Source organism: Tinamus guttatus, unplaced genomic scaffold, assembly GCF_059628265.1.
Source record: "Tinamus guttatus ecotype Peru unplaced genomic scaffold, ASM5962826v1 Tinamus_guttatus_pri_ptg000089l, whole genome shotgun sequence".
NCBI classification, from domain to species: domain Eukaryota; kingdom Metazoa; phylum Chordata; class Aves; order Tinamiformes; family Tinamidae; genus Tinamus; species Tinamus guttatus.
This window is the reverse complement of record NW_028288623.1, coordinates 85847-111704: the sequence shown is the minus strand read 5'-3', so window position 1 is coordinate 111704 and position 25858 is coordinate 85847. Positions and strand designations below refer to the sequence as shown.

At 40.7% G+C, this 25858-nt stretch overlaps 1 protein-coding gene across 2 annotated transcripts in view; it reads left to right on the top strand.

Moving 5' to 3' along the window:
- The window catches only part of MAP3K9 (mitogen-activated protein kinase kinase kinase 9), a 48368-nt gene extending 23910 nt beyond the window's left edge, over positions 1–24458 (top strand). The window contains exons 4-12 of one of the 2 annotated variants that reach the window (XM_088520435.1): positions 7926–8074; positions 11257–11432; positions 12157–12397; positions 13563–13685; positions 14385–14538; positions 18095–18207; positions 18851–19666; positions 20452–20789; positions 24139–24458. In XM_088520435.1, the coding sequence (XP_088376561.1) occupies positions 7926–8074; positions 11257–11432; positions 12157–12397; positions 13563–13685; positions 14385–14538; positions 18095–18207; positions 18851–19666; positions 20452–20789; positions 24139–24189 (2161 nt within the window). In that variant the 3' untranslated portion in view covers positions 24190–24458. Of the gene's footprint in view, positions 1–7925; positions 8075–11256; positions 11433–12156; positions 12398–13562; positions 13686–14384; positions 14539–18094; positions 18208–18850; positions 19667–20451; positions 21169–24138 lie in introns of those variants that run through there. The other variant, XM_088520434.1, reaches the window with a different exon arrangement.
- Positions 24459–25858: the final 1400 nt, after the last annotated feature.

Genomic DNA, 25858 nt, shown 5'->3' with positions numbered 1-25858 from the left:
AAGATCAGTAGCTGTTCTGAACCAGTGTGATTTGGCCTCATTTTGAAAGAGATGTGAGCTAGGGGATTGATTGATTTGCATGGCTATAGCTCAACAACTTTTATAACTGTTCAAAAATATCAGTGTGGTCATTGACTTCAAAGATAGTAATCGCTTCAAAATCTTTGATAGATGTTTGGATTATTATAATTCTATTCTAAGATTAGGGAATCACTATTTATGGCTACCACCTTCTCGTGAGAACAGGTTGGATTTCTCTAGACGTTCTTCCTTGCACAGAGCCCATCGCCGTCAAGAAAGCTGCGTCATGTTGTCTCCCTGGTGGCCCAACACGTTGGGTCATAGCTAAAGCAAGCTCAACAGGTACCTAAAATAAGCTGAGCAGAACCCTCTCTGAGGCATGCATGCAGAGGAAAATACTTGCTGCTGTGGTCAGTGTTTGAAAGCACTGGATTTTACAGAAGCAGTTGTGGACAACTGTAAGAAATCTTGTCCCCACCTGAGAATGCCACTAAACTTCTTAACAGGATGACCTTTTTTTTTATCCTGTTAGATATACCCCTCCTCTTGTCCACTTTAAACCTCTTGGTTAATCGCTAGAGCTAAGGGATCTTTTTGTCTGATAAACAATCTTCCAGTTAGTCTGGACAGCATCAACCGCATTGGCTGAGTCTGTCCCTAACATTCACACACCTTCTTATTCCAATGTTTTCTAACAAGCCTATTCAGTTAGGACCTCTTGCAGTATTATTTAAGTGTTACCCAGCCCTATAACAGATGCCTTATTGTGTTCTTGTGTTCACAAGATGCTACTTGTGTTCTTGCTGCACAAATAAACAGATAGTTGCAGGGAAAAAAATAAAATGCTTGCCAGGACTGTTATTTCCTAAGTCAGTCTTTTATCTCAGCACGAACAGCCAATTCATGCAATTCCTTTCAAAAATAGATCAAGTTCCATTTAATTTTTTTTCTTTTTTGTTTTTCCCCACTGTTGGGTGATTGGCAAAGAACTAAATAGGCTGAGGAATACTCCAGTGACTCCTGTGTATCACCAGGGCCTTGACCAGTGTAAAAATCACTCTTAGTAACACTCCTTAGCGCTTCCTGCTAGGGTCTAGAGTAAATTTGTTGCTATGATTTGTGTTGTTGTGCACCTGGGTGTTTTAGGTAAACAGCTGAAGCTCAGTGCTTATATTGTACAGAGAAGAAAGAAGACACCTTTTCATTTGAAAATCATACTGGTTCTATTAGTCTACTGATGTGTTTGAGAAGAGAGGGATTTGTTTGGGATTTACAGGAGTGAAACTGAAGCACAGAGACTGCAGTTTATCCAGTATTGCACAGCAAGCTAACACTAATGGAAATTCCCCTGGCATTTTAACTGCTTAAATGTATTTCTTGCTTCCCACTTTTGTTTGCTTCCCACTTTTCCCATTTTTCTCTTGTGGTACTTAAAAGAAAATTTTTTCATGTTATGTTTGGCATGCAGAAGTTAAGGCCACCATACAACCTTTATCTGGTTTCCCCAGTTGAGGTGCTTGTAAGATACATCTACTCTGAGCTCAGTGAAATAGTAAGCAATTAGATTTTAATTTAGGAACGAAATACTGGAACTACTTAAAAATATCTGATCAGCAGATCAGGATATTCCAGGCTTTTGGTGGTGGGCCATTAGAATATTTCATCTGAATCGAGCATTTCACATCGCTTTGATCCACAGCTGGCCACTTGCAGACTTTTTGTAAACATTTGTGTGTGTGGACACAAGGGAAAGCCTGTTGAGAGTTCGGTTCCTGGCAGATGAGTGGCACGCAGTACTGACAGAAGCTGATGTGGGAGAAGCACACACAGTAACTGACTGTTTTGACATACGCAGGAGATGTCAGCTTCTGGTCCTGCCAGTCCAATAATATGCAAAATGCAAAGTGCTAATCACCATTAAAAATACTGCGAAGCTAAAATTTCTCTGGCAAAAATGATCTCGTGGTTTCTATTGTTGCTGGGATCCCCTTCGTGGACAGATGGTTCCTTTCTTAGGCGAAGCCGTAAACCTCAGGAGATGGTTAAGAGGAAGCCAAGGTACAAATGCCTTTGAACAATAACAGTGAGAAAGGAAATGAGCTTGTCCTTTTTCTTTCTTTCTTTGTAAGTTCAGAGCATTACAGGGGAGGTGGCAAAATCACATGTGAAATCCTGCAGACCTCCAGCTTTCCTCTCCCTGAAAATCCAGTGAGTAGGATTGAACCTGATGTTAAATGGCTTAGAAGATTACTGGATCACTGGGAGATGGTTAGTTATACATATAAATGTCTGTGGACTTGGTTACGTGGTCAGTATCACATGGCTCCTGCTGTAACTGAAGTCCACAGATTACTACCATTTGCTAGAAAAATAAGTTAGCTTCACCAGTTTTGCTTCCTATTTGTGAATGAGGAGAGCCCCTTGATTCTTTCTTCATACGCCTTTTTTTTGTATAAATCTCTTCAAGTTCTGGCTTTTCGCTTTGTGGTTTCCAGGCCCCTGCTTGCAAGTGAACAGCAAACACTCTTTTTGGCACCTCTCCTGCTCTTTATTCGCTTGGGGTGGTTGTCACTTGCTGCCACGAAGCAGGGCTTTCTCCACAAGCTGTGTGGAAGCAGCCCGCTCAGCCTCGGACTGCCGGTGGGTGACGAAGAGGCGGCATCACGTTTGGTGGCAGAAGCGATCTTTTCTGCAATATGCACTTTTCCCAACCTTGTAGAAGAAATAAATACAGAAATACATTTTGTCTTTTGAAAATTAACTTGCAGGAGTTAATTTTCTGAACATATCAACCATTTCCTTAAGAGAAGTAACTAATGCATGCTTTATGCTCAACTGATGGTAAAATAATAACATATATTTATTAAACAAGCTATTTATTTTTTCTTTAGAAATTCTTAAAAATCTTTATTAAAACAGGCAATTTGTTCTATCTTTTCATATCAAAATTTGCATTCAAACTGAAGGGTAATAGGAACAATCGAATTTAGACAGACCCATATTGAATTCAACATTAATTTTCTGTATTTGTATCTTACATATGAATCCTAGGAGGCCAAAAAGAAAAATCCTCCTTTTTTTTTTTTTTTTTCCCTTTTTTCTAGAAATAAGCACATTGATATGGTAAAAAAAAAAATCAGAAGTTCTTTGGGAAGAAACAATCAATGGGACATAGTGTCAAAAGTATGAATTATATAGGAAAAATAAAAGGTTGCATAGGTGAGGAAATGGTACTTCATGTTTAAACTATCTCTGTCAGCAGGGAAGATAGAGTCCCTAATGACTGAAACTCCAATTTGAAATAGGAAAAAATACAGCATTAAGTTTGATTGTCCAACGAGGATGCCAACAGCTATAGTGAAATATTAAAGGCTTGTTGGGGCAGAGAAAGAGAAATTTCAAAAATGCAGGGTGTGCTACAAAAAATGGTGATTACACCCCTAGCTCCAAAATGGATAGAGTAAATTTTACTTTTGAAACATGAAGAAGAGGTTAATATTTTACCTTCCAAAAATGACAGCTTCATGGAAGAGCCATGCAGGGAGCTTTTAGGAGAAGCAGTTTTTCGTTTAGTCTGCAGCCATGCGTAGGATGGTCAACATACTGCCCTGTTGCAGTGGTCAAAGTATACTTAATTCCGATATCTTTGCCAGATCAATAAAAGATCTTTGCCATAGTGTTTTAATCTCAAGGAAAGGAATGGCAACATTGAAGAACTTCATTAAAAGCAAAACAAAGTGCTACACAACACAATGATAGACAATATTGATATAATTTAAAGAAAGCACATTGCAGGTCAGACTAAATATATAGGAAAAACTTGAAGGGGGGGAAGTAAAGAAGAGACTACTAAAAGTGAAGACATACTTCAAAAAGTTGAAACCGTATGCAAGGAAAATAAGTCATAGATTTAAGTCCTGGCAAGCTATGTGTGAGGACATCTTGCAAAAAAACGCAAGAACAAATAAATTGCTTTCAAATACAGCACAGGTGAAAAACCTGCTGAAGAACCTAAGGCCAGGAGGTAATTGATGTAAAAATGCAAAGAAGATAAGACTGTAGCAGAAAGACTTTGGTAGTCATTGCATTATGGATGCCAGAAGGGAGTACAGAGAACCTCATAAGGTGATTTTTTTTTTTTTTTAAATGAACAGTAACAGATCATTGAGATTTATGATAACATCCAAGAACTAAAGGAAGGTAAAGGGGGAATAGCCGAATCAATAGCTGTGATGTGTAATCTGTTGCCTAAAGCTACATTAATACCAGTGAAAGGGAGGGTGACAAACATGTCAGCTTTTAGAAGGGCTTCATGGGGCATCAGTAAGTCTGATTAGCATTTCTATGAAGTGGTAGAAACATCAGTAATGAGGGAAACTGGTGGATATATGAACATATATGGGGGATAGTCAGCTTCTTTAGAAGGAAATCATGCTTGCTGAACCTGTGAGACTTTTTGAAGGAGTCTTGCCAAATATGTGAACAAATGGTAATATTGCTTGTAACACATTTCATTTTATAAAAGCTTTCCACAAATTCAAAGGCTTTTAAAGCAAATAATTTGATGTGGGAAAGCAGAGAAAGTCTATGGTTTCCCATCAGTTAGTCAACTTTCAATCTACTAAAGAAATAAATCGTTTTTCTTTGCTGGGAATTCTGTGTCCATCATATTGATGAGTGATTTTGCATTATATTTAAATGGTTAGAAAACACCGTTTGCATATTTTCTGTAATATGAAGTGATTCATGATAGGAAAAATAAATCCACTGTGATGATTTGAGGAAAAGTTTTACTCTGTATGATGAAATAATGCCAATTTTATGGCAATGCACATGGGAGTGCAGATGGGATTAAAGTAGTGCACATGGGAGAAAATTTCAAGTGTACAATGACAGGTACTAAGTTTTACTACTGTTATTCAGGAAAAAATGCTCGAGGTATTGTGAGTAACAGCTACAAGGAGTCAGAAAGGCAAGTGTAAAATTGGGAATTAATAGGAATGAAATAAAGAAATAAAACAGGAAATACAGTACCTCTTCTTACAGCCTGGACTCTGTGGGTTTGTTCCTTTCTACTCAAAAATGTCAAAATGGAATGAGAAAGGGTCGAAAGATGTCAAGGTCAATCAAAGGTATGAAATGGCTTCTGTTCAAGAAAAGAGTAACTAGATTAAGAGTTAACTAGATTTGGGGCTTGAAAGAAGATGACTTAGGCAGGATGTCATGGGAGCCTGTAAAATTGTGGATGGCATGGAAGAAGCTATTAGAGAACATATGTTCACCCGTTCTTGTAATACAAGAAATCTAGGGAACAAATGAAATTATCAAGTGGCAAGTTCAAAATAAATTATTGGAAATATTTTTTTCCTCAATGCATAATTAAATTGTGGAACTCTCTACTACAGAATGCAACGGAGGGTGAATGGATTCTAAAGAGTGAGACAGATAGTGGGAGAAAAAATTGTCAGGCTACTGAATATGAAGAAGCCATGTCTGGCTCAGGAATTTGTGAAGCAAAGGGAGAATTTTGGGGCTCTGTGACGTTCATGCTGCTTTTCACCACCAAAGATAGAGGCTTGAGAGGACCTTGGTCGGTCTGAGCAGAAGTGGTGAATTTTCATTTTGCTACAGGTTCAGGACAAAGGAAGAAGAGTTGGGTGTATGACAGGAGAAGCAGGCTCTTCTATTAGAATCTGAAGCTTGAAGGGATTTGCCCTTTAACCTCAGGCTCCAAAAACTGGACCATATTCTAACAATTGACAGCCTACTAATGCTAACGTATTGACCCCCGCAGGGTTTCTTTTTACCTTTATTTTTTAAACCTGTTAAATAGGCGCACTGTGTTTCAGCGGCGAATGAGGTGTTTAGTACACGAGGTTCTTTGGGGTTGCTTCTGAATGATGCTAAAATGCAGAGGTTCTGAACGGTGCGTCCGTATGGGGTTACCTGGTAAAACACAAACCGTAGTTCTCAGCCAGGGTATCCGACTGGTGTAAGACATTTCACACTCCAGGAAGCAAATATGCCTGCTTGCCTCTGTGTAAAGTTAAGGCTGGCATTGCCTTGTAATCCTGAAACAGAACATGGGAAGTGGTGGTGGGGACAGAATGCCCCACTTCCATCAGCTCTGCTTTTAGGAATGAAGTTACCGTATCTGAATCTGATCATCTCTCTCACTGGTACAACTAGAAATTCCTTTTCTGGGGTTACTTTTTCTTCTAGTCTCACCATTTAACAAACAAACAAGCAAAAACAAATGCTGAAAAACAAAAACACCCCACATTCTTTCCAGTTATCAGTGCAAATCTTTGAAAGCCACTTGACTGTGATACCTTGGAGGTTTCAGTCTGCTGTTTACTACTATATTTGTCTGTATTATGTGTATAAAAATGTGCATACTGTTTAAAGACTGCATACATTTTATACATATGTGTGTCTGTACATATGTGTGTATATTTAGTGTGTATTTTTATTTTTGTATATGTATATATATGTACAAAGATTTGTATATGTATATATATGTACAAAGATTGTATGGAACATCTCAAGAACAGCATAATTCTGAAGAGTGTTTCACTTTTAAGAATCAAAACCTTCATTTTTGAGACAGTTTCCCTGGGTTCTTATTTGAAATTTGCTCAACCAGTTAAGAGTCATGTTAGAATTTCTCACGTTGTTCCACTTTCCATTATTATGTTGGGGTGTGTTAATGGATTGATATTTTGTGCAACAACATTTAGCTAAGGCCAAATGAAGAAAGAGGGTGGAAAAAAATTGAAAGTTGTACAGATCCAGAGATGACCTTAGTGAGTGTTCTGCTTGAAAGGTTGTTTGAGAAACTGAAATTCTTGCCATGTTCTTTTTCTGTTTTATTAAAATGAAATATGTTAAATAGTTTTACCTTTAAAAATAAGAGCTTTCTACCTGATTGGCAGTGCATATTTTCACTTAGGGGGTTTACTAGATCATGTCTTAACTTGAGGAAAATGGAGTTACCATGGAAAACACTTGTTATAGTCCTGTATAAGTTGCCTAAAGAAATACAGAAGGTAGGACTGATAATTGCTTTAGACATAGAATTAAGTTCATTTTGGAGTAGTCATAAACATAATTGCAATGCATTTTTGTGTATTAATTTATTTTTTCTTTTAGAAGCAAAGATGTTCAGCTGTGATGTGGTATTCATCAGGGGTTTTTTTTGTGTGTGTGTGTTTTTTTTTTTTTTTGGACAGGAAATAAGACAAAATCTTACTACTTTCTTTTTCAACCTAAACAAAGTCAGAATTTTGAGATGCACATGTATAGTTATGTATATATTTAATGCAATGTTGGCTTAAGAACAATTATTTTGGGGGAGAATTCTAATAATAATTTTTTGTTGTTCTTGACTGTAGGATTCAAGAATCTGCCATGTAATCGTTCTTGTAAAAACAAACACTCACTGCAGTTGAATATGCAAAAATCACGTTTATATTGCTTAATACCTACCTGACACATTCAAATTCAAAATCAGGAATGAAGTGCTGGGGCACCATGTGACTGATACTCTTTCATCAGAGTTATTTGATGATGCAATGTGCTAACAATTAAAAAGGGGAAACTGACACCTAGCCTGTTGTACATAAATACCTACCAAATACCTTCCCTGTGTCGCTATTTAAGTGATTTTGATGTTTACACTGATAAGAAGCTTATTTTAGATCTTCAATTATTGTAAAATGCAGGTACGATAAGGTGTTTTTCTAGCTTGGCTGTCATGATGAACTTGTCCAGAGTTTTTCTTTTTTTTTTTTCCAGTATACCTGCCTTGCCCTGATAGGGTTATCTTCTGTTTTTTTTTGTTACTTAACAAACAATGTGCTAAAGTCAAGCATTTAACCTCTTTTCCATTTCCTTCCTGCTAGCTATGGTGTGTTGCTTTGGGAGCTGCTAACAGGAGAGGTACCATTCCGAGGAATTGATGGTCTCGCGGTTGCATATGGCGTTGCCATGAACAAACTTGCCCTTCCCATCCCTTCTACGTGTCCAGAGCCTTTTGCCAAACTCATGGAAGGTAAGCCAGCCGTAGCGCTGTGGAGCGTTGCCTCCTTGTCTCCGTTTGGATACGGAAGAGCACAGATCTCTCAGGTGGTTTCTTTCAGAGGCACAAGTTATTTTGGGTCCCTCTGTGGCATAGTGCTGTGACGCACGAGTCATGTAATAGAATGACTGTAAAAACTTCCCCGACTTTTCTTGTTGTTTTTATCAGCAGGCTTTATAGTGAAAGTGGGAGCTATTGCTGTCGCCTTTTAGCTGTTTATATCCCCTAGTGAAGATGCACTGACAAGAAAATTTCGCTTCCATGTCTTGATCAGTCTCCCTTCCCTTCCTCCCAGTCAAACTTTTAATACTTTTTTCACTGGCTCTATTCCCTGGGTTTTTCAAGTGTTCATATATATTAAACATTTTTGTCTCCATCTGCTAGAAAAAATACTGAGATAAAGAGAAGTGAAATGTATTTTCTCAGTCTCAAATTGTGAGACTCGACACAGGACTGATGTTCTGCGACTCCCGATGGTATTTTTAGCCACAAGGCAGGATTTTCTTTATGCAAGAAGACGTTTCAGATAGGTTCCTCTGCTTTGGAATGTTTTTGCATTTCTCCAGTCTTCTATTGTAGGTTTGGGATTTTAATTGAAGCCTCTAATTCCTTACAGTCTTTTGCTTAAAAAAAAAAAAAAAAATGGATCTCCAGGATAATAAACAGCAGTAACTGGGAAGCAATGAAAAGTAAGAAGCTGCACCTGAAACATTCACGGATCTGACAGCTCTGAGTTGTGCCAGGGTATTTTATTTGGACAAGGCTCCCTCAAACTAAGGCTGTGGATTTTTTTAAAATGTGATGTGCCTGATGATGGGCTTAAAAACACTGCCTTCTGTTGGGAAAGGCAGGGAGAGGCATATGGCCTGGTTTTGAACCCAGCGCCGTAGGGTAGGCCCCGGGTGGCTTCACCAGGCCGGGAGAAGAGGAGAGCAGACAAATAATTGCTCCCTGCCCCTTCTCCAAGTCTGCTCTGCAGAGAGGCCATTTCCTTTCCCCGTGAACTCTTCCCCCTAAAACTGCTTTTCCTTCTGAATTACTGCCCCGGTGGTCTTCACAGAGATGACAAAGCTGAACTTTCCCTCATCACAGGAAAGATTTGTATGTTACAGCAGTCCTCATTAGTGCAAATAATGGCAGACCTCAGCCTGGGAAAATGAAAGCCACGGGCCACCTGCATAGTTACCCTGTTCACTCATTCATGTATTTGGCTGGCTGTGGCATTTTCTTTTGCCTTGGGTCATGTTTGCTTTGCTGTGCTTAAAACCTGGGGTGGAGGGCCAGGGGTTATAGTGCAGGCAGCCGCGCTGTATCCCCCATCGCCGCTAATTGGTCAGCAGCAGGGGAGCTTCAGAGGGCTCTGCCTCATCCTCCCTTCCCCACCTCGGTAAGAGAAGCGATTTGAAAGGCATAAACACATCTGGCTTCTAGTTTCTACCTTCTGGAAGCTGGTTAGATGCTTAAATACCAGTGTCTTGATACACAGTTTCAACACCGAAGTTCCCCAAAACAAAGCCAAGCCTACAGGTTAGTCAAGTTCCTAGTATTTCAATCCACAAAATTCAAAAATAGATGGAGACATTCGCATTCTGTATTTTAACAACGTTTTTTGGTGTTTTTGTTTGTTTTTTTTGTTTGTTTTGCGATGCCCGACAAGAGGTATTTAAGCTTGTTTGCTTTTTTTCTAAACATGAAGGCTGAGAAGTTTTGATAACATTTTTATAACACTTGCCTCTACTAGTGACATTACATGTCTTCAGACTAGTGACCATATAGACAAACAGCTCTATGTGCATACAGAGAGATGCCTGTATGCTGGTTTCTTTAACTCATGCACAAAAGCTGTATTCCCTAGCGTTTGGGAATATACTTGAAATTCTGTTGTTTATTTATTTATTCTGTTTGATTCTTGACAAATTTGGTGTGCAGGAGTCCAGCAAGAGTAAGGATACATGTTGAGCAAGACCTTGCATAAATGCCAGTAAGGGACAATATAGAACAATATAGAATGAGAAACAGATGTTTTCTGAAGAAGTAGACATATGGGTGAAGTTAGAAGGGAGGATTGAACAAGTAAGAATTTGTTTTCAGAAGTGTTGCTAAATCAAACAATTTAACTTAGTGGCTTTTAAAAGCAGGATCTTGATGATTTCATAGCTTGAGATGTTACTCCATGCCATTTTCTATTCCCGTGTATGTTTTCAATATCTACTTTCCCTCACTGTTAGGAGGAGTACCTTTTTGTATTACTGCAATTTGAGCTGCTTGTTGTAGTAAGATGAGTACTTGAAATTCTGTATTCCTGGAACTCTAGAGCTGGTTACATCTTTCATTAGATTTTAGTAGATTTTAGATGAAAAGGCTTGTTTATCAATGTTTCTCTTAAAAACAAAAGAAAAGCCTGATCAAACCATCAAATCTCTCTCTCTCTCCCCCCCCCCGTCTTTCTCTCTCTCTCAAAAAAAAAAAAAAAGAAACAAGACAAAAACAAATGGAAGACAAGCAGTATTTGGTGTCACTGTTGGCTTCCATCTGTTATTTTCACTCAAGTTATGCCTAGGTTGCCTTTTCCTGATTTTCAATCCAGTGATTGATAATCTCTTAATTTATGGAGTTTAACATTAGAATGAACACTGATAGATACCCTGTGTATTTGTGTTTATTGTAGATGTAAAACTTGATTTAACATAAATACGATGAAAGAACTATGTACAAAAAAGTTTTATATAGCATCTGTTTTCTCTAAGGGTCAGCATATGAGACACCCACCAAAGGTAGGCTGCACATTATGAGAATTTACAATTTAGACCAAAATATTTAACAATACTATTTTTTTTTAATACACTCGAATATGTAACTTCCTGTAAAATTGCTAAGCCCTTACTTTATTTATCATGTTATGGCAGTAGAACCTAGAGGTCAGGTAGTTCAAAATCTTAACTCGCACTGGATATTTTATGTGCATTAAAGCACTGATTCCAGACTCAGCCCATGCTTGGACAATAGACAAAAAAGTGAGAAATGGGGGAAAGACACTGTAGCACAGATAGTATGTATTCCATTCTTAGCCACAGGGATCTGTGAAGTACTAAATAGTTAGAAACCTCCTTATTAATAGAGATGCTTAGTAGTTTCTTGTCTTTGTCTTGTTCTAGATTGCTGGAATCCTGATCCACACTCACGGCCTTCCTTTACCACTATCCTCGACCATCTCACAGCCATAGAAGAATCTGGTTTCTTTGAAATGCCCAAAGATTCCTTCCATTCCCTGCAGGAAGACTGGAAACAGGAGATTCAAGAGATGTTTGATCAACTCAGAGCCAAAGAGAAGGTAAGTAGAAAAAAGCATTCCATGATTATGCTTTTTGGATTATGATTCTCCCATTTTATAATCCAAATTGGATCATGTTTTAGCATGTCCTAGAGTTGATTTTTTGATGCATTACTGGAGTTTGTAATAAGTCTTTGAATCGATGAGAAGAGATGGTGCATACAGCAGCTGAATCATGAGCAGAATAGTGTCTACGTTCTAGTTGCTACTCTTCCTGATACTGTAGTGAGCTACCTGTCCACACTGTGCAAATTACTATGATGGTGTGTGTTCATTGTTTAATGTATCTGGTAACTGTTTCACTACTAGCTGTGTTAACTGAGAAGGCCAGTGCTAGTTTGTTAACAGTAAAAAAAGATGGCTAGTTTTAGACTCTGTACGCCAACAGATAGTGCAGATTTGATTCTGTTGGGTTTGTGTTTCCCAAATTTTGGGTACAGCCGAAATGGTTCAGATCTGGTAATGGATGGATGTAAGTAAATAGGCTCTTGTCTCATGGACTTTGCAAAAAGCACCTGCTTTGAGGAAAGCTTTGAATAACAAGCACAGAAGTCCTTTAGGATTGTTTTACGTCTTTGGTTTTCAGACGAGTCTTTAAACAGTGGTACTAGCAATGCTGTGAGCCCAAATCATTGCTGCTGTACCTCTGGAATGGGAAAAGTTGGTCTTAAATCTACTTCGTGACTTGTGGGTTTCTTCCTTCTCATTTCTGATCCCCTTGCAGGAGTTACGCACATGGGAAGAAGAGCTGACTCGTGCTGCTGTTGAACAGAAAAATCATGAGGAGCTGCTACGACGGCGGGAGCAGGAGCTGGCGGAACGTGAGATCGACATCCTGGAAAGGGAACTCAACATCATCATCCACCAGCTATGCCAGGAGAAGCCTCGGGTGAAGAAACGCATGGGGAAGTTCAAGAAGAGCCGGCTCAAGCTGAAGGATGGCAATCACATCAGCCTCCCCTCAGGTTGGTAACGTCTTAGGCAGCATCAGATGAAATGGCAGCTACAGGTGAATCCCGACTGAAGTATCACTGCAAAGAAATTACTACAGCTACCTGTAGCAAAGAAATTACTACAGCTACAGGTAGCAGTGATACTTCAGTATTGGAAAGTACTGGATATAGCTGGGGGGAAAAAAAACCATCTCTTTAGCATGAAGAAACTAAATTTTTATGCTCTTGTGACTGGTATGTTCCCCAAAGTATAAAGGCCAGAAATGAATTTGAGGTTAATGAATGAATAGGTGGTTCAGGGTAAAGGTGTTGGTGTTGTGGTTTAGCACAAAAATGATCCAGATGGTCAATTTAATGAAGTACCTTGAGCTGACACTGATTCCTGCTGTGGGAATATTTTGCCTGATAGTGCAACAGAAACTATAATCTATTGGATATCTTTCTGGAGAAATCTGGTTAAATTATTGAAAATGTGCAGACAAATAGGGAATTGCAGTCCTACACTGTTAGTATATGACATCTAATGCTACCTTTTTAGAAGAAATGGTAAGTTTTGGTTCAAGTGTCAGGGAAATGATTCTCGAGAGGGAAGATGCTGGTTTACAGAAGTAGCATATCCTCAGCATTTCCGCCAAGGATTTTGTATGGAAATACGTATGAGAACAAAAGAGAACAAGTTTCATAAATCACCTAAGGCTCCCTGCCATCTTAAGGATGATGAATTAGACTGTATTCCCTGTCTTCTGAGAGGTGCCAAGAGCAGCAAGGATTATAAACTGTTCAGGTCTGTAAACACCTATTGCTGCTGGTTTTGCTCTCCTCAAGAAACGTGGAGAGAGAAAGATGAAGAGGAAAATAGTACAGTGATATATCGGGCATAAATGTGAGCCAATGCATGGGCACACACATTTATAGGGGGGTGTGTGTGTTATTCATACGCCCAAGTACTTTTTCATGATCGTATGTTCCAATCTTTGGCCTGAAGTAATTGCATGTACTAAGGGGGGAAAGAGGGTATAATGGTTAGATGCAAACTTAATTTCTACGCTGTTCCTGTAAATTGCACTATTCAAAAGTTACCATAAAGATTATTTTTTCTTCCATAAAAAATGAATTTTAACTGTTTTCTTTTTTTTTTTTCTGTTTTTGGTTTGAAATTTTGTCTTCCGGGAAGCAGATTTCCAGCATAAATTCACTGTGCAAGCTTCTCCAACGATGGATAAAAGGAAAAGTTTGATCAGTAGCTGTTCCAGTCCTCCTGCAAGTCCTACCATTATTCCCAGACTCAGGGCTATACAGTGTAAGGAACTCAATGTAATATTGAATATAGGATATGTATGGTCTGTTAGCATGGTAAGGTGCCAAGATCCATAATAATTATGGGACTATAAAAGCGTTCCTAATATTGCCTTCGTGCCTTCCATGTATACTTTTAGAAGTGGAAGGAGTGTGTTGGGGAGAAGCTTCTTTATTGGAATTTGAGCATTACTTACCCAAGTTTTTGAAATATTGCTGCTTGGCTATGTAGAAAGTATTCCTAGGTGCACTGACTGGTTTTTAAAATGTACAGAATAATCTCCAAAATATTGTTGAAATGATTTATGGTACTGATATAAGGAATAGGAAAAAAAAGAAGACACTTGTCGTGTAAAAATGCCAATCCCATAATGGCACAGAAAGTGGAGACAAGCACGTGTTAGAAGTATGAGGCGTATGTTAACTGGTGTTTAGTATTCATATTGGATAATACAGGGCTTGTTTCTGGCATCAAACCAGTAGCTCTGAAAGAGAAATGAGTGATGAAATAAAGCTGTAAAGCCTCACTGCACTCATTTGGACAGGGCATCATAGTTGGATCAATGTTGACTGGTGCCAATTATGAGAAAGGAATTTTTAATTAGCATTCCTCTTCTGGCTTGTGTTTTACACTTTACTTTTTCTGTGGGACCAGTTCTTTAATCTGTTTTCTGTTTTCTCCCATTTTCCTCTGCTTGTCAAGTGACTCCTGCTGAAAGCAGTAAAACATGGGGACGAAACTCAGTCCTTCCAAAGGAGGAAGGAGAGGAAGAAGAAAAGAGAGGCCAGAAGAAGAAAGGACGCACCTGGGGACCAAGTTCTCTTTGTCACAAGGAGCTAGGTGCAGGAGAAGATGGGTAAGAAGAGGGGACCTGGGATCAGACTGGGCTCCAGGTTCTTAATCTGATTATGATATCTTGGTTCACAAGATATTTGCATGATCTCTTCCAAGCACTTCTTTGCTGATGTAATTTATTTGCTGTACCAAAGACATTAGAGTTTCAAAACAATACAACGATAGATTGTATTAACTCTCTTCTAAGATTCTTGCACAGTTGTTCTGTTTTTACTATGTCTGCTATTATCTTGTTATGTCTGTTTTTTTAAGCAGTAGATTTTCTTCTCCTTAACTGTGTTAAGCTATTTCTCAGGTATTTTTTTCTTCATTTTCAGGCTCAACTATCTACATTTTCATATATCTGAAAAATCTTTTTCCTCAACTTGTACAGTTTTTGGATATGCTTTTTCTTCTCTTGCATGTCGTTATTAGAAAGTATATGGTAGAGCCAGGCAAATATCTTCTCTTCGGCCTTTTAAAAGGGACACTTGTACCTTGAGTGAAATGATGCTTAAAACAGAGAAATATTTAAGTAATGTTTTAGAAGAACCTGAGAAATTTGAAGCTTTGTGATTTTACTGAAATTTGAAGCTCTTTACTACTATGTGGACAGTTTGGCATTTGCCATATTTTAACAGGACTAATGAGACAGCTGATTATAATTTATCTTCAATGCTAAGAACTCAGATGTGAAACTCATGGAACAGAGCTGTTTACATAATGTGGTATTGTTGAAGTCTTCTGCAAGAGGGCCTAAATCTTGGTAGTCTAAGGATGATAAACTATTTTTTGCCTTAAAGGTGCCCTTGACACATAGTAGCAGGGCAATGTGGAGGAAATTTCTCTGGCTGCTGCCTACGCAGCATTTATCTGTTCTATACTTTAATCAGAATTAAAGCAAAACCATCGCATTTTATAATCATTAATTCTAGAAAAAAGGGCAGAAAAATCATTGAAGCTGGTACAAATCTACTTTGAAACTGTGTTTTCAGAATTCTGTGAATAGAACTCTTCAATTTTTCATTCCTCACCAAGCAGTTTGAAGCACTGAATTGCTTTTGGGTACAGACAGCTGGAAAGTCATTGCTTGCTAGGAACAGCCAGTTAGCTGACCGCGATTGCTATTAATGTCACCCTGTTCACTCCAAACCTGAGATGCTCTCTGCTGTTGATCGCGTTCTCCGGGACGACTCAGTAAGGCCATGGCGTTTTGCAGAGCATCTGAAACATGATGGTAGTGTTGAAAGGGCAGTTTAATTAACTAACAATGAACCACTACTTCTGACTGAGATCATCCTAAACTGCAGGATGTTTAAAGGGAGTAAGGTTGTGTTGTGATAAACATCAGGAACTCAGACAGTAGTGCCCGATGATGATATTTATGATTATTATTATGGAGGGCAGTGGGATTAAAGAGAGAGTTAACTGAAAAGCTAGACTTAGGATGGAAAAATCTGTTTTCAGGTTTCTGCGTGACATTGTTCTGGTAGCAGCTTTCCTGCAATTCTGGCTGGTTGCACGACCGTGGCCAAGGCAGCTTGAATCTCTGTCTTTTTCATCACTTTCCAAGTGTTCTCCCAGGAGATGGTTCCAAATTTTGCAAGGATTTAATTGTGGGAATTGCAGTGAAATTCTCTTCCTTGACTGAACTGACTTGTAATTAAAATTCAGTAAAGCCAGTCATCCAGCCCGCTATATCTATCTTTGAACATAGATAATATGCACGAACATAGATAATATGCACAGCATATTATAGATTATTATGCACAGTAAAACAGGCCAAACATATTGCTGTTTGTCCACTGAAACTGCTGAAGCTTTAGGTTGGACTAGTGCTATGGCAGTTTTGTTTTGGTACATGTTTAAGGATATATGATGAAGTCTTTATTGTCTTTTTTAATTTGAGCTCTGCAGTGATGAACCTCTGCCTGTTGTTATGAGTGGCACAAGTGATTTTTTTTTTTCCTACTTAAGGAGTTTTCACGCTGGTGGTGTTACCAATTTTGCTGAAGGTGACACTGGATTTGTGGTAGCCCAGTCCTTTAGTTATTATCTCTTCAGATCCTGTGAACTAAATAGGGCTAAGCCCGGGAACAGACACTTCTTACTCATTGCAGTATTGTATTAGCGCCTGAATTTGGTGTTAAGAGAGAAGTGTCAAGAAGACATTGGTGATGCTCTCTTTCAGCTCATGTTAGTCTTTCACCATTTCCACAGGAAATAAATCTTGTCATATTAGCACTCCTGAAATACAGTCAATTTTGACCTCCTGAGAAAAAGGATATAATGGAGAAGTAAGTTGAGTGTAATGCAACAAATGGAGAAATCTCCCTTCCAGGACTTAATCTGAATAGATTACCGGCAGGAAATCCACAGGTGCCTGAGCGGTCCTTTGGGTGACTGGTGTGGATTGTTTCGCGGCTGCCCCTTCCCCAGCCTCTCCTTGAGGGGCTGTGGGGAAGGCAGCCCCACAGGGCTGTGCCCATTGCTCCCACACGCGCCCTGCCGCCCAGGGGGACCGTGTGCCGCTGCCCCTCGGCACTCCTGGGGTAGCTGCGTGGAGGGAGAAGAGAGGAAGGGAGAAGGTGCTGGGAAGAAGGTGCTTTTTCAGTGTCGGGAGACATTCAAGGCATGTTTTTTTTTTCATTGATGTTTTATGGTTTTGTTTTCTGTTTTGTTTTGCTTTTCTCTCAAGGGAAGGTTATGCTGAGAAGCCATAAGTTATCCTTAACGTGCTGCCCCCTTCTGTGGTGTTTATCCTAGCTATTCAAGCTTTACATTTGAGTAAGTTAGATACAAGTTACGTAGTCTGACAGGTTTCATCACACAGCTGAGCGTAGTTTGGAGTGAATGAATTGGGACAGAGACTTATATGCTGAATTGTACTTCTGTTGTGAAATCACACGGGGCTCTGTGTTGACAAGTAAGATTCAGCATTATACTGGCAGGATTCAAGTTCACAGCAGTGTTCTGCACATGCCAGAGTGGTTAAAGAGGGGAAAATGCTGAACTTTCAAGACAGAACTGTACAGGATGCTTTTAGTGTATCGGAAACTATCCTTGAAAGTTGGGAATAGCAAGAGCATCTGAAAGGTAATGTCTAAAGCATAGTCATCAACCAGCTGAACATCTGCTGAACCAAGTTTAGACCTTGTGACCTTGCCACAGTAGTACAGTTCTTTGGTGACAAGCTGGGCATGCTGGTAGCTCAAGAATAGAGGTAAATTCTGTTCTGCATACCAAGGTGAAGAAGCCTAACCTAATAAAACTTTGAATGCAGGGATAGAAGCCATGATAGAAATGCAGAGTGATTCTGGTGAAAAATGAGAATCAAGAGGAAGAAATCGTTTTGCATTCACAGAAGGCATTGTTGAGATCCTTTGAGAGAGGTCGGGGGGGGTTGTATTTTAATATGCTGTAAAGATGTAAAATGTCTTGGTACCTCAGGGCCTTAAACTTGTATAAGTTAAGGCAGATATGTGAATGTCCTAAATAGAGCAGTAGAGAATATAGATGGCCGGAGAGCAAGTTTGTTGTGAGCGCTGTACATTTTTTTTCTCATCTTTCTATTTCAGTCTGAAAGCTCTGGTAGAAGGATACAAACAGTGGTCATCCAGTGCCCCAAACCTAGGGAAGATCCAGAGAACTGTGCCTGCTTTTCCAGGATTTACCAGCTTAGCAGAGATGGGTAAAGAAATTCCCTGGACTTCATATCCTCATCCTCACTTCCATTCACGTTTGAATGAACTTCTTGTTTCCTGACCTTCACCTGGTACCTTACAGCAATGGTTTTATTTTGGTTGCCTCTCATCTTTGTTTTATTCTTTGCAGAGTAACTGCTATTTCATGTCTGCTTTTGGATTTTCTTTGTGTTTATCTCTCTGTTCTTGCTGGCATTATTTGTCAAGCTAACAAGCTTCTCTTAAATTCTCTCTAGCTCCATGCTACATCTCAAATGTTCAGCATGGGGACTGATTACACCTTCACTTGCATGGAGAAGTCTTCATTTTCCTGCATTTTCGCTCCTCATTTCTGAAAATATAAACTTATTCTGGAAGTAACATAAGTAGATTTCATGAACTGATCTCAAACGTATCAATCTGTTGTTCGTAAGTCTTCTAATTCTGATAGTGTGCCCAGCTACTCGTCTTAGCCTGTCTGCTTTGGAGAGAATAGCCTGTTAGTATTTGGCAATCGGTGAATGGTGCTTAAGATGACAACAGTTGCATCTTATGAAGAGGAGCTTAATTCTTATATTTTTTTTTTAAGACATCAGAATTTTCAGTGAAAGTGTTACATCCATGCAAAGTGTCCTTTCGTTTGCTTTGCAGACGATGAAGACAGTGAATGTTTTAATGGAGAGGGTAAAGTGCACCCTTCACCTGGCCCCAACCAGTCATACCTCTGCATCCCGTTTCAGAAGAATGAAGACTGGGATGGGCCTTCTAGTGATGCCAATGAGGAGTCCACTCCTGTGAACTCTGCTACTAGCACCCCACAGCTGACACCCACAAACAGCCTCAAACGTAGCGGCTCCCACCATAAGCGGTGTGAGGTTGCTTTGCTTGGCTGTGGGGCAGTGCTGGCTGCCGCAGGCCTGGGCTTTGACCTCTTAGAAGCAGGGAAGTGTCAGCTGTTGATTGAGGAGGAGCCAGAACCACCCAAGGAAGAGAAGAAGAAGCGGGACAGCATTTTCCAGCGAGCTGGACGTCCACGTAGGAGCACTAGCCCACCCTCTCGGAAGATCTTCAAGAAAGAGGAGCCCATGTTGTTTCTAGGAGAGCCATCCACGTCCCTGACCCTTCTTTCCCTGTCTTCCATTTCTGAATGTAATTCCACCCGGTCCCTGCTGCGCTCAGACAGTGATGAGATTGTGGTGTATGAAATGCCTGTCAGCCCTGTGACAGTCAAGGCTCCCTTGCCAGCCGTTAACAACCCGCTAGTCAATGTGCAGATCGAGAGGTTCAAACAAGACCCCAACCAGTCCCTGACTCCCACACATGTGACAGTCTCTTCCCACCCGCAGCAAGGTGGGCACCGGCGCACCCCTTCCGACGGGGCCATCAAAGGGACTGGACTCCTCGTCAATGGATGCCCAACCAGTGGGTGCCCTTCCAGCAGCTGTTTAACTGGAGCATTAGGAGCAGGTAGGTTTTCAAGGGCCTCTTCCTCTACCTTTTTGTAATAAATTATTTCATAAAATAATTTTCTGTTCCACAAATCTAAAGCAGTTAAAGTCTGGATATCTGAAATAGTTTGGGGCTGTTAACTGTAGTCATTTGCAAGCAAGAGGCATCTTCCAGGGTAGTGTGTTTTTACCATTACAATCTTTAAGAGGTTCTGAGGTTTGATAACTTAAATGGTTTCCTGTTTTTCCACTCTAGTAATTCAGGAGGAGGAAAAAAAAAAAAAAAAAAAAAAAAGGGACTAAGATAACGAAACTAAAATCTGACTGAGGTAGACTTGTTCCCAGTGGCAGAACAGAATGTAAGCTTATCTGCTGAATGAATCTGTAGCAGAATTCAGATTAATAGAGCTGAGAGCTCTCATTAAAGTAGACTCCTTGAATACTTAGAATCTATGTTGTGTTTTTGAGAAGAAAAGGATGAACTGTGCAGAATTGCCCACAGAGACGCTTTAGTCTAAGAATGAAGAAAGCAAATGAGATAATGCACAGAATACTCTGCCAAATGAAACGGGTCTTTCTCAGTAATGTGTTCAGAACAGGAGAGGAACAAAACTGAAAAAGAACAATAGAACACTTTAAATTGTTTGAAGGTTACTGGTAAAGATGCAAAGGAAAGGAGGCTTGCTGTCATGAAAATGTTTTCGTAGTATGCATAATAAGCTAAGATCTGTTGACACTTGTTGAAACCGTAGCAGTGATATCTGACGTGTTCTCCTCTTCTTTCATATTCTGTACTGGGGACAGGTGTATTAAAAACACCTAGTCCAAGCCGAGATCCCAATGAGGTCCCTCGCCTGCCAGACCCCAACCTTGTTTTTCCTCCGACCCCAAGACGATGGAATGCGCAGCAGGACCCTGCCCTGGAAAGACCCAAGACACTGGAGTTCCTGCCGCGGCCGCGGCCCGCGGCCAGCCGGCAGCGGCTTGACCCCTGGTGGTTCGTGTCACCCAGCAATGCCAAGGGTGAATCTTCTGCCAACAGCTCAAGTACTGACACTCCGAGCAATCTGGACTCTTGTTTTGCTAGTAGCAGCAGCACTGTGGAAGAGAGACCCGGACTTCCTGCGCTGCTTCCTTTCCAGGTGGGTCTTCCTGTAGAGGAGCGGACGCTGTTGGACATAGATGCTGAGGGGCAGAGCCAGGACAGCACCATTCCGCTATGCAGAAGTGAACTTTACACACACAAAGCTGCAGCGTATGAACTCAAGCAGGAGTTCTGGTCTTAGTATGAAACCTGCTGGGGACAGTAAGCCCCTTTAAATTCAATCCTACTTCTTGCACTGAGAATGCACTTTGAAGACAGATGAAATGGAGGGATGCTACAGAGATCATATCATGGTGCTGCCTCTGCTGAAGATGTGTTTTCCGACTGCCTGATTTTTTTGTCTGCAGCTGGAAGTAACTTGGCAACTCAAAGCTGCTGACTTTTGCTGTGGGGTTTTTCTGTAGTCTTCCCTGTCCTTACTGTAGATTCCAACTGCAGTAAGCCAAAATAACTATATCAAAGTCTGTTACTTGTAGGATTTGGCACTTGCAGTATATTGGTAACTATCCTGGTATTAGTATTTTCAAAATGCAAGTATTACACTACAGCAGACATTAGTGTTCAGTGTTTTCCCAAGGCTTCCAGGATGTAAACAAATAAATATTTGGCGACGAACCTCTCTGAAATGCATTCAGATCATGAGGTAGGCCTGGGAATCGTGGTGCCCCCAGTGAAGGAGCAGTAGCTGTTACACTCCCTTGCCCTCGTTTGCTCGTGTACCAGTTGCAGGTTGCTGAGGGAGGGTGCAGAGTCTCTGTCGACGGAGAACTAACCTGTCAGGAAGGAATAGGTGTCGTTGGGCCTGCTCTGAGGCAGGGTGGGTGGACTTCGATGATCTCTTGAGGTCCCTCTCAGCCCTATTTTTCTATGACCCTATGGTTTCAAAACGATGAAGGGGAATGGGATGGCTGTTTAACTAGGTGTTTTATTTTGAGCTTTGGATCCACCAACTGCTGCCGTTTCCTATATCCCAGGCTCATGGTCAAGCTGCCTCAGCTCTGGGAAGGGAACTGCCTGGCATTCTTTCTTTAAAGCAAAGCTGTGCTGGCTTGCAGAAGCAAGTTCTTATGTGTCCGTTTTTTTTCCTCTCATTTTTTGATTTTTTTCTTCATATTTTCTCTCTTGTTTTACCTCCTTTCTCATGTTTATTTTATGAGTCCCTTTGGGTCTTGACACCCAAAACTGTTTTAATGCACACTGATTTTTCAGATGGAGACACTGTTGTTTGGTAGTTGGATTGTGCAAATAGGAATCAGAACAACTGGATTCTGTTTAATTTTGCCACTGACTCACTGTGTGACCTTGGGCAAATAATGTAACCTCTGTGCCTGAATTTCCCCATCTGTAAATAATAGGGATAATACCTACCTCACAGGGGGGTGGTTTAGGGCATTTGTGGTATGTATAAAGTCCTTTGAGATCTTTGTGTGGAAGGCACTATGGACAAGCAAAACATGCATTATCCTTGTGCAAAAATTGTAAAATCTCCCAACTCTGAAGCAGGAACAGGCCCCCCTCTTGAAGGAGGAAGTCACCCAGCTACGGTGTGCCTAAGCTCACAGCTCTGTGTGCAGAGATTGCGAGTGTCCGTCCTGTACCAAGGGTATCCCGCTGGCTTGAGTAAGAGCTTCACCCTTGTCCCAGCTTGGGCACTCTGGCTGAGGGATGTGGCCTTTATGTTAGTGTGTTAGGGCAGGCTGCTTTCTTGCAAGGTACAGCTTGGCAGTTCACTCCTTTTGTGCAGACCTGTGCTTATTTTGTTAGCATACTCATCAACCAGGTGCAAATGGCTGATGTGAAAGTGCTGTGCTCAGACCAGTAGGGAAGTCCTGGTGTGAAGGCAGTGCAGCTGTTTGCAGCTGTTCAGCACAGAGAACACAAGTGGTCAGATGTTTGTAACCTAATGCGAAAAAGCGGCACATGTGGGGAAGGACTGGACTAGGGTTGAACTTCGTGTTTGAGGGCTAAAACCAACGTATTGCCATTAGTGAAGTACACTCCTTTTTGGGGAAAATACAGTACATTCTCGTGTAGAAAGGGCACATGTTTCTCACTCATCACGTCCTATGAAGGGTGGTTAATGGCAGAATTATTTATTGCTGCCTACCCTATCGAGTGCTCCAGAGCTAGCATTAATGATGCTACATTAGCAGCTGATTCTGGATAGTCTCTCTCTGGAGACAAGATATTCTGGTGTAATTCTGGGGGTAAAATGCTTGCTTTAAAATGAAATCTGCTGTGTCTGACATTTATTTTGTTAAAAGTAGGCTTTCAGCATTATTCATTTCTTACACATTCATCCTTTTGCTTTCTATTTCTGTAACGTCAGTTTGTTTGTGATCCAGAGACTTAAAAAGAGGGGGGTGGGGAGAAAGCAGATGGTTAATTTTAATTGTACTGTAGAAACAAACTTGAGGAAAGCCCAGCCAGAGGCTGTCACAGGCACTGTGGAGATTAAAACTATCTAATTTTCAGTCTCCCCTATCCTTTTAAAAAATCTGAAACAACACTGAATTAGCTGTTCTGAAATGTCACGCTCTCCACTTTAAAAAAAAAAAAAAAAAAAAAGTCATTGCAAAAGTCATAGAAAGCAACATCTGCTCTGCAAAGGCATCACCTGCCGTAGCTCTGTTCAGGCAGCAGTGTTTAAAGTCCTTTTGCTTGTTTGGAAAGGGAGGTTACCCACCTTCCAGGCTGCCCTGGTTTTGCTCAGCCCAGTGAGCCCTTCCTGCTGTAGCAGAGTGAACTGGAACTTTTTTTTTTATCCATTTCCCCGTAAGCAAAACATCTGTACAACCCTGTTCTGTCACCCTTTTTGCTTAGGAAATTGAGAAGCTGAGAGGAAATCCCTTTCCTCTGTCTGCCTTTAGATAACGAGTTGGTGTAAGCGGTGTGCAGCTCTCCCGTTAGGAGTATTTTGCTGTGAAGGGCATTGGTCACTAACCACAAATGGCAAAAACGACACTGTGTAGGACAGATGAGACGGAGCCAAAGGCCTGGATCAGGCTTATACCGAGACGCTCTGTGTTCCTGAGGTGCCGGAGAGCCTCAGCAGGAGCCCCGGGCGTTCTCCTAAGCGCTCCCTGGCCGTGCTGCGCTTTGGACACAGCGAGGTGGTCTGTGCGTGGCAGCCCCCGGCCGGGAGCGCCGCAGCCGGGAGGAGCCTGCGGAACATGCAGGCCGTGCGCCTGAGCCAGCGCTCCGGGCCCTGGCTGGGAGAGGCTTCCCAGGCCAACCCTGGCGGTGCGTGAACACCTCTCCTGGCGGCGTCCCCGGAGCCAGAGCCCGCGCGCGCGCGCGAGCGAGGTCATGACTTCCCTGTGTCCGTCTGTCCCCATCCCGGCTTGGTTTCTCTCCTGCCCTGATCTGTTTTTTCCCTGTTGCAGGACTGCTGGTGCTCCAAATCTCGAAAGAAGTGCTTCGCTGTAGTGCACTAGATTTCCGAGAAGATAGAAGCCAGTCAGAAAGCTCCCAAATCCCCTTCTCCTCCCGCTTCTGGAGAAGCGTCTTAGGATAAAGTTGGTTGATATCTCTATAGCAGTGTGCTCTGGAGAGAGATGGTGAAAATCTTGCTATAAAAATATTACAATAAATGTACTGACTCTTTGATATCTGAATAAGATGCACATGTTTTTTGCCAAGAAAATGAGGAAAAGATAGCACGAGAGCATGAGATCCCTGAGCAGAGATAAAATGGCAAAAAAAAGTGGAATGAAATATGTTAAATACTGGACTCACAAAGTGAGAGGATATTTTTTATTACCATTAGTAACAGCAGCAAACAAGATAGTTGCTGAGAAAAAAATCTGGTCTGGAAAAACTTAAATACAGTAATTTGTGGCATTGATGTGTTAATTTAGGAAACATAAAGTTTGCCAGCCCTTAAAAATATGCTATTCCTGTGTCTGTTTTTTCCTCCTGTTTTTTCCTGTAAAACTGAGGGGAAAACACAATCATAGCAACCAATACTAAAAATGATAAATTTTGGATACATTTCTACTGGTTTCACTGAAGTTGCGTGGAACAGGTAGAGAGCAAAAGCATTTATGTCAAAAGCAAGGTGATGATGGCTGTGGGCTTGTTCGACTAATACTGCTTCTCAAGGACTGCACCGTGTTCTGCTTTGCCATCGAGTAGGTTTATTTCCTTTAGCTCCTTATAGAAGTGCTAATGTAACTTTTGTATTTTTTCCTCTCAAATTATTATTTCAGTGGGTTGTTCTCAGTATGGGGCAGGGAACCTCAGTGAAAATATTCTTTTTGCAGTGGGTTTCTAACAAAATGAGTATTTTCAAAGTAAATTTTTTGTCATTGGTTTGGAAAGACCTGTTCTGGTGTAGCATGCTTTTATGATGAAGTATTTTTCTGTACCTCTAGGAAATGGGCTAGTTGCTTCCCTCTCCGTAGCATGTTGTTATCTTAAGGCTTTATACGGACAATACTGCACAGAGATGTACTTCACTTGTCATGAACCTGAATACCTCGTTCTGCTGAAGGTGAGGCAATAATCATCGAGTAAAGAAAGGTCTTTGCTATTTGGAGGGTTTCATTAAATAGAAGATGATAGGAAACCTCCTACTTTGGATCAACTTTCTTCCTTGAATGTTGTTGCTTTTTTTTTTTTTTTTTTAGTTATTATTTGAAGCCTAATTGATCCCTGTGGGATGAATGTGGGAGCTGGAGTCCCATTGGATATATGGAAACAAACAGAATACTGTATCCCAAAATTCAATCATAGCCTGTTACTTTTATAAGTGGTTTCAAGCAAATTCTATTATGTTTGCTTCTTTGGGTGTTTTTGAAACCCTTCTTCTTGCAAAAGGATATTCATCACTTTCGGACCTTTTTCCATGCAGTTTAAAAATACTCTTAAAAACTATTACCAACTCTCTGGGGAATAGGAAGGTTTATGTCTTGCACAAAGAATAAGGATCCTCCTTTCAGCTTTACTTTTTTCAGCATGGAACAAGGAACCCAAAAATCGTAAATGAAGATCTGGACCTAAGCCTGTCACCCTAGGACAATTGTTTTGCTTCCATTACCGTAGCTCATTTAAGACAGTAACTCGGTTAAAACTGGACATTAAACAATAATGAGGGGAATAGGC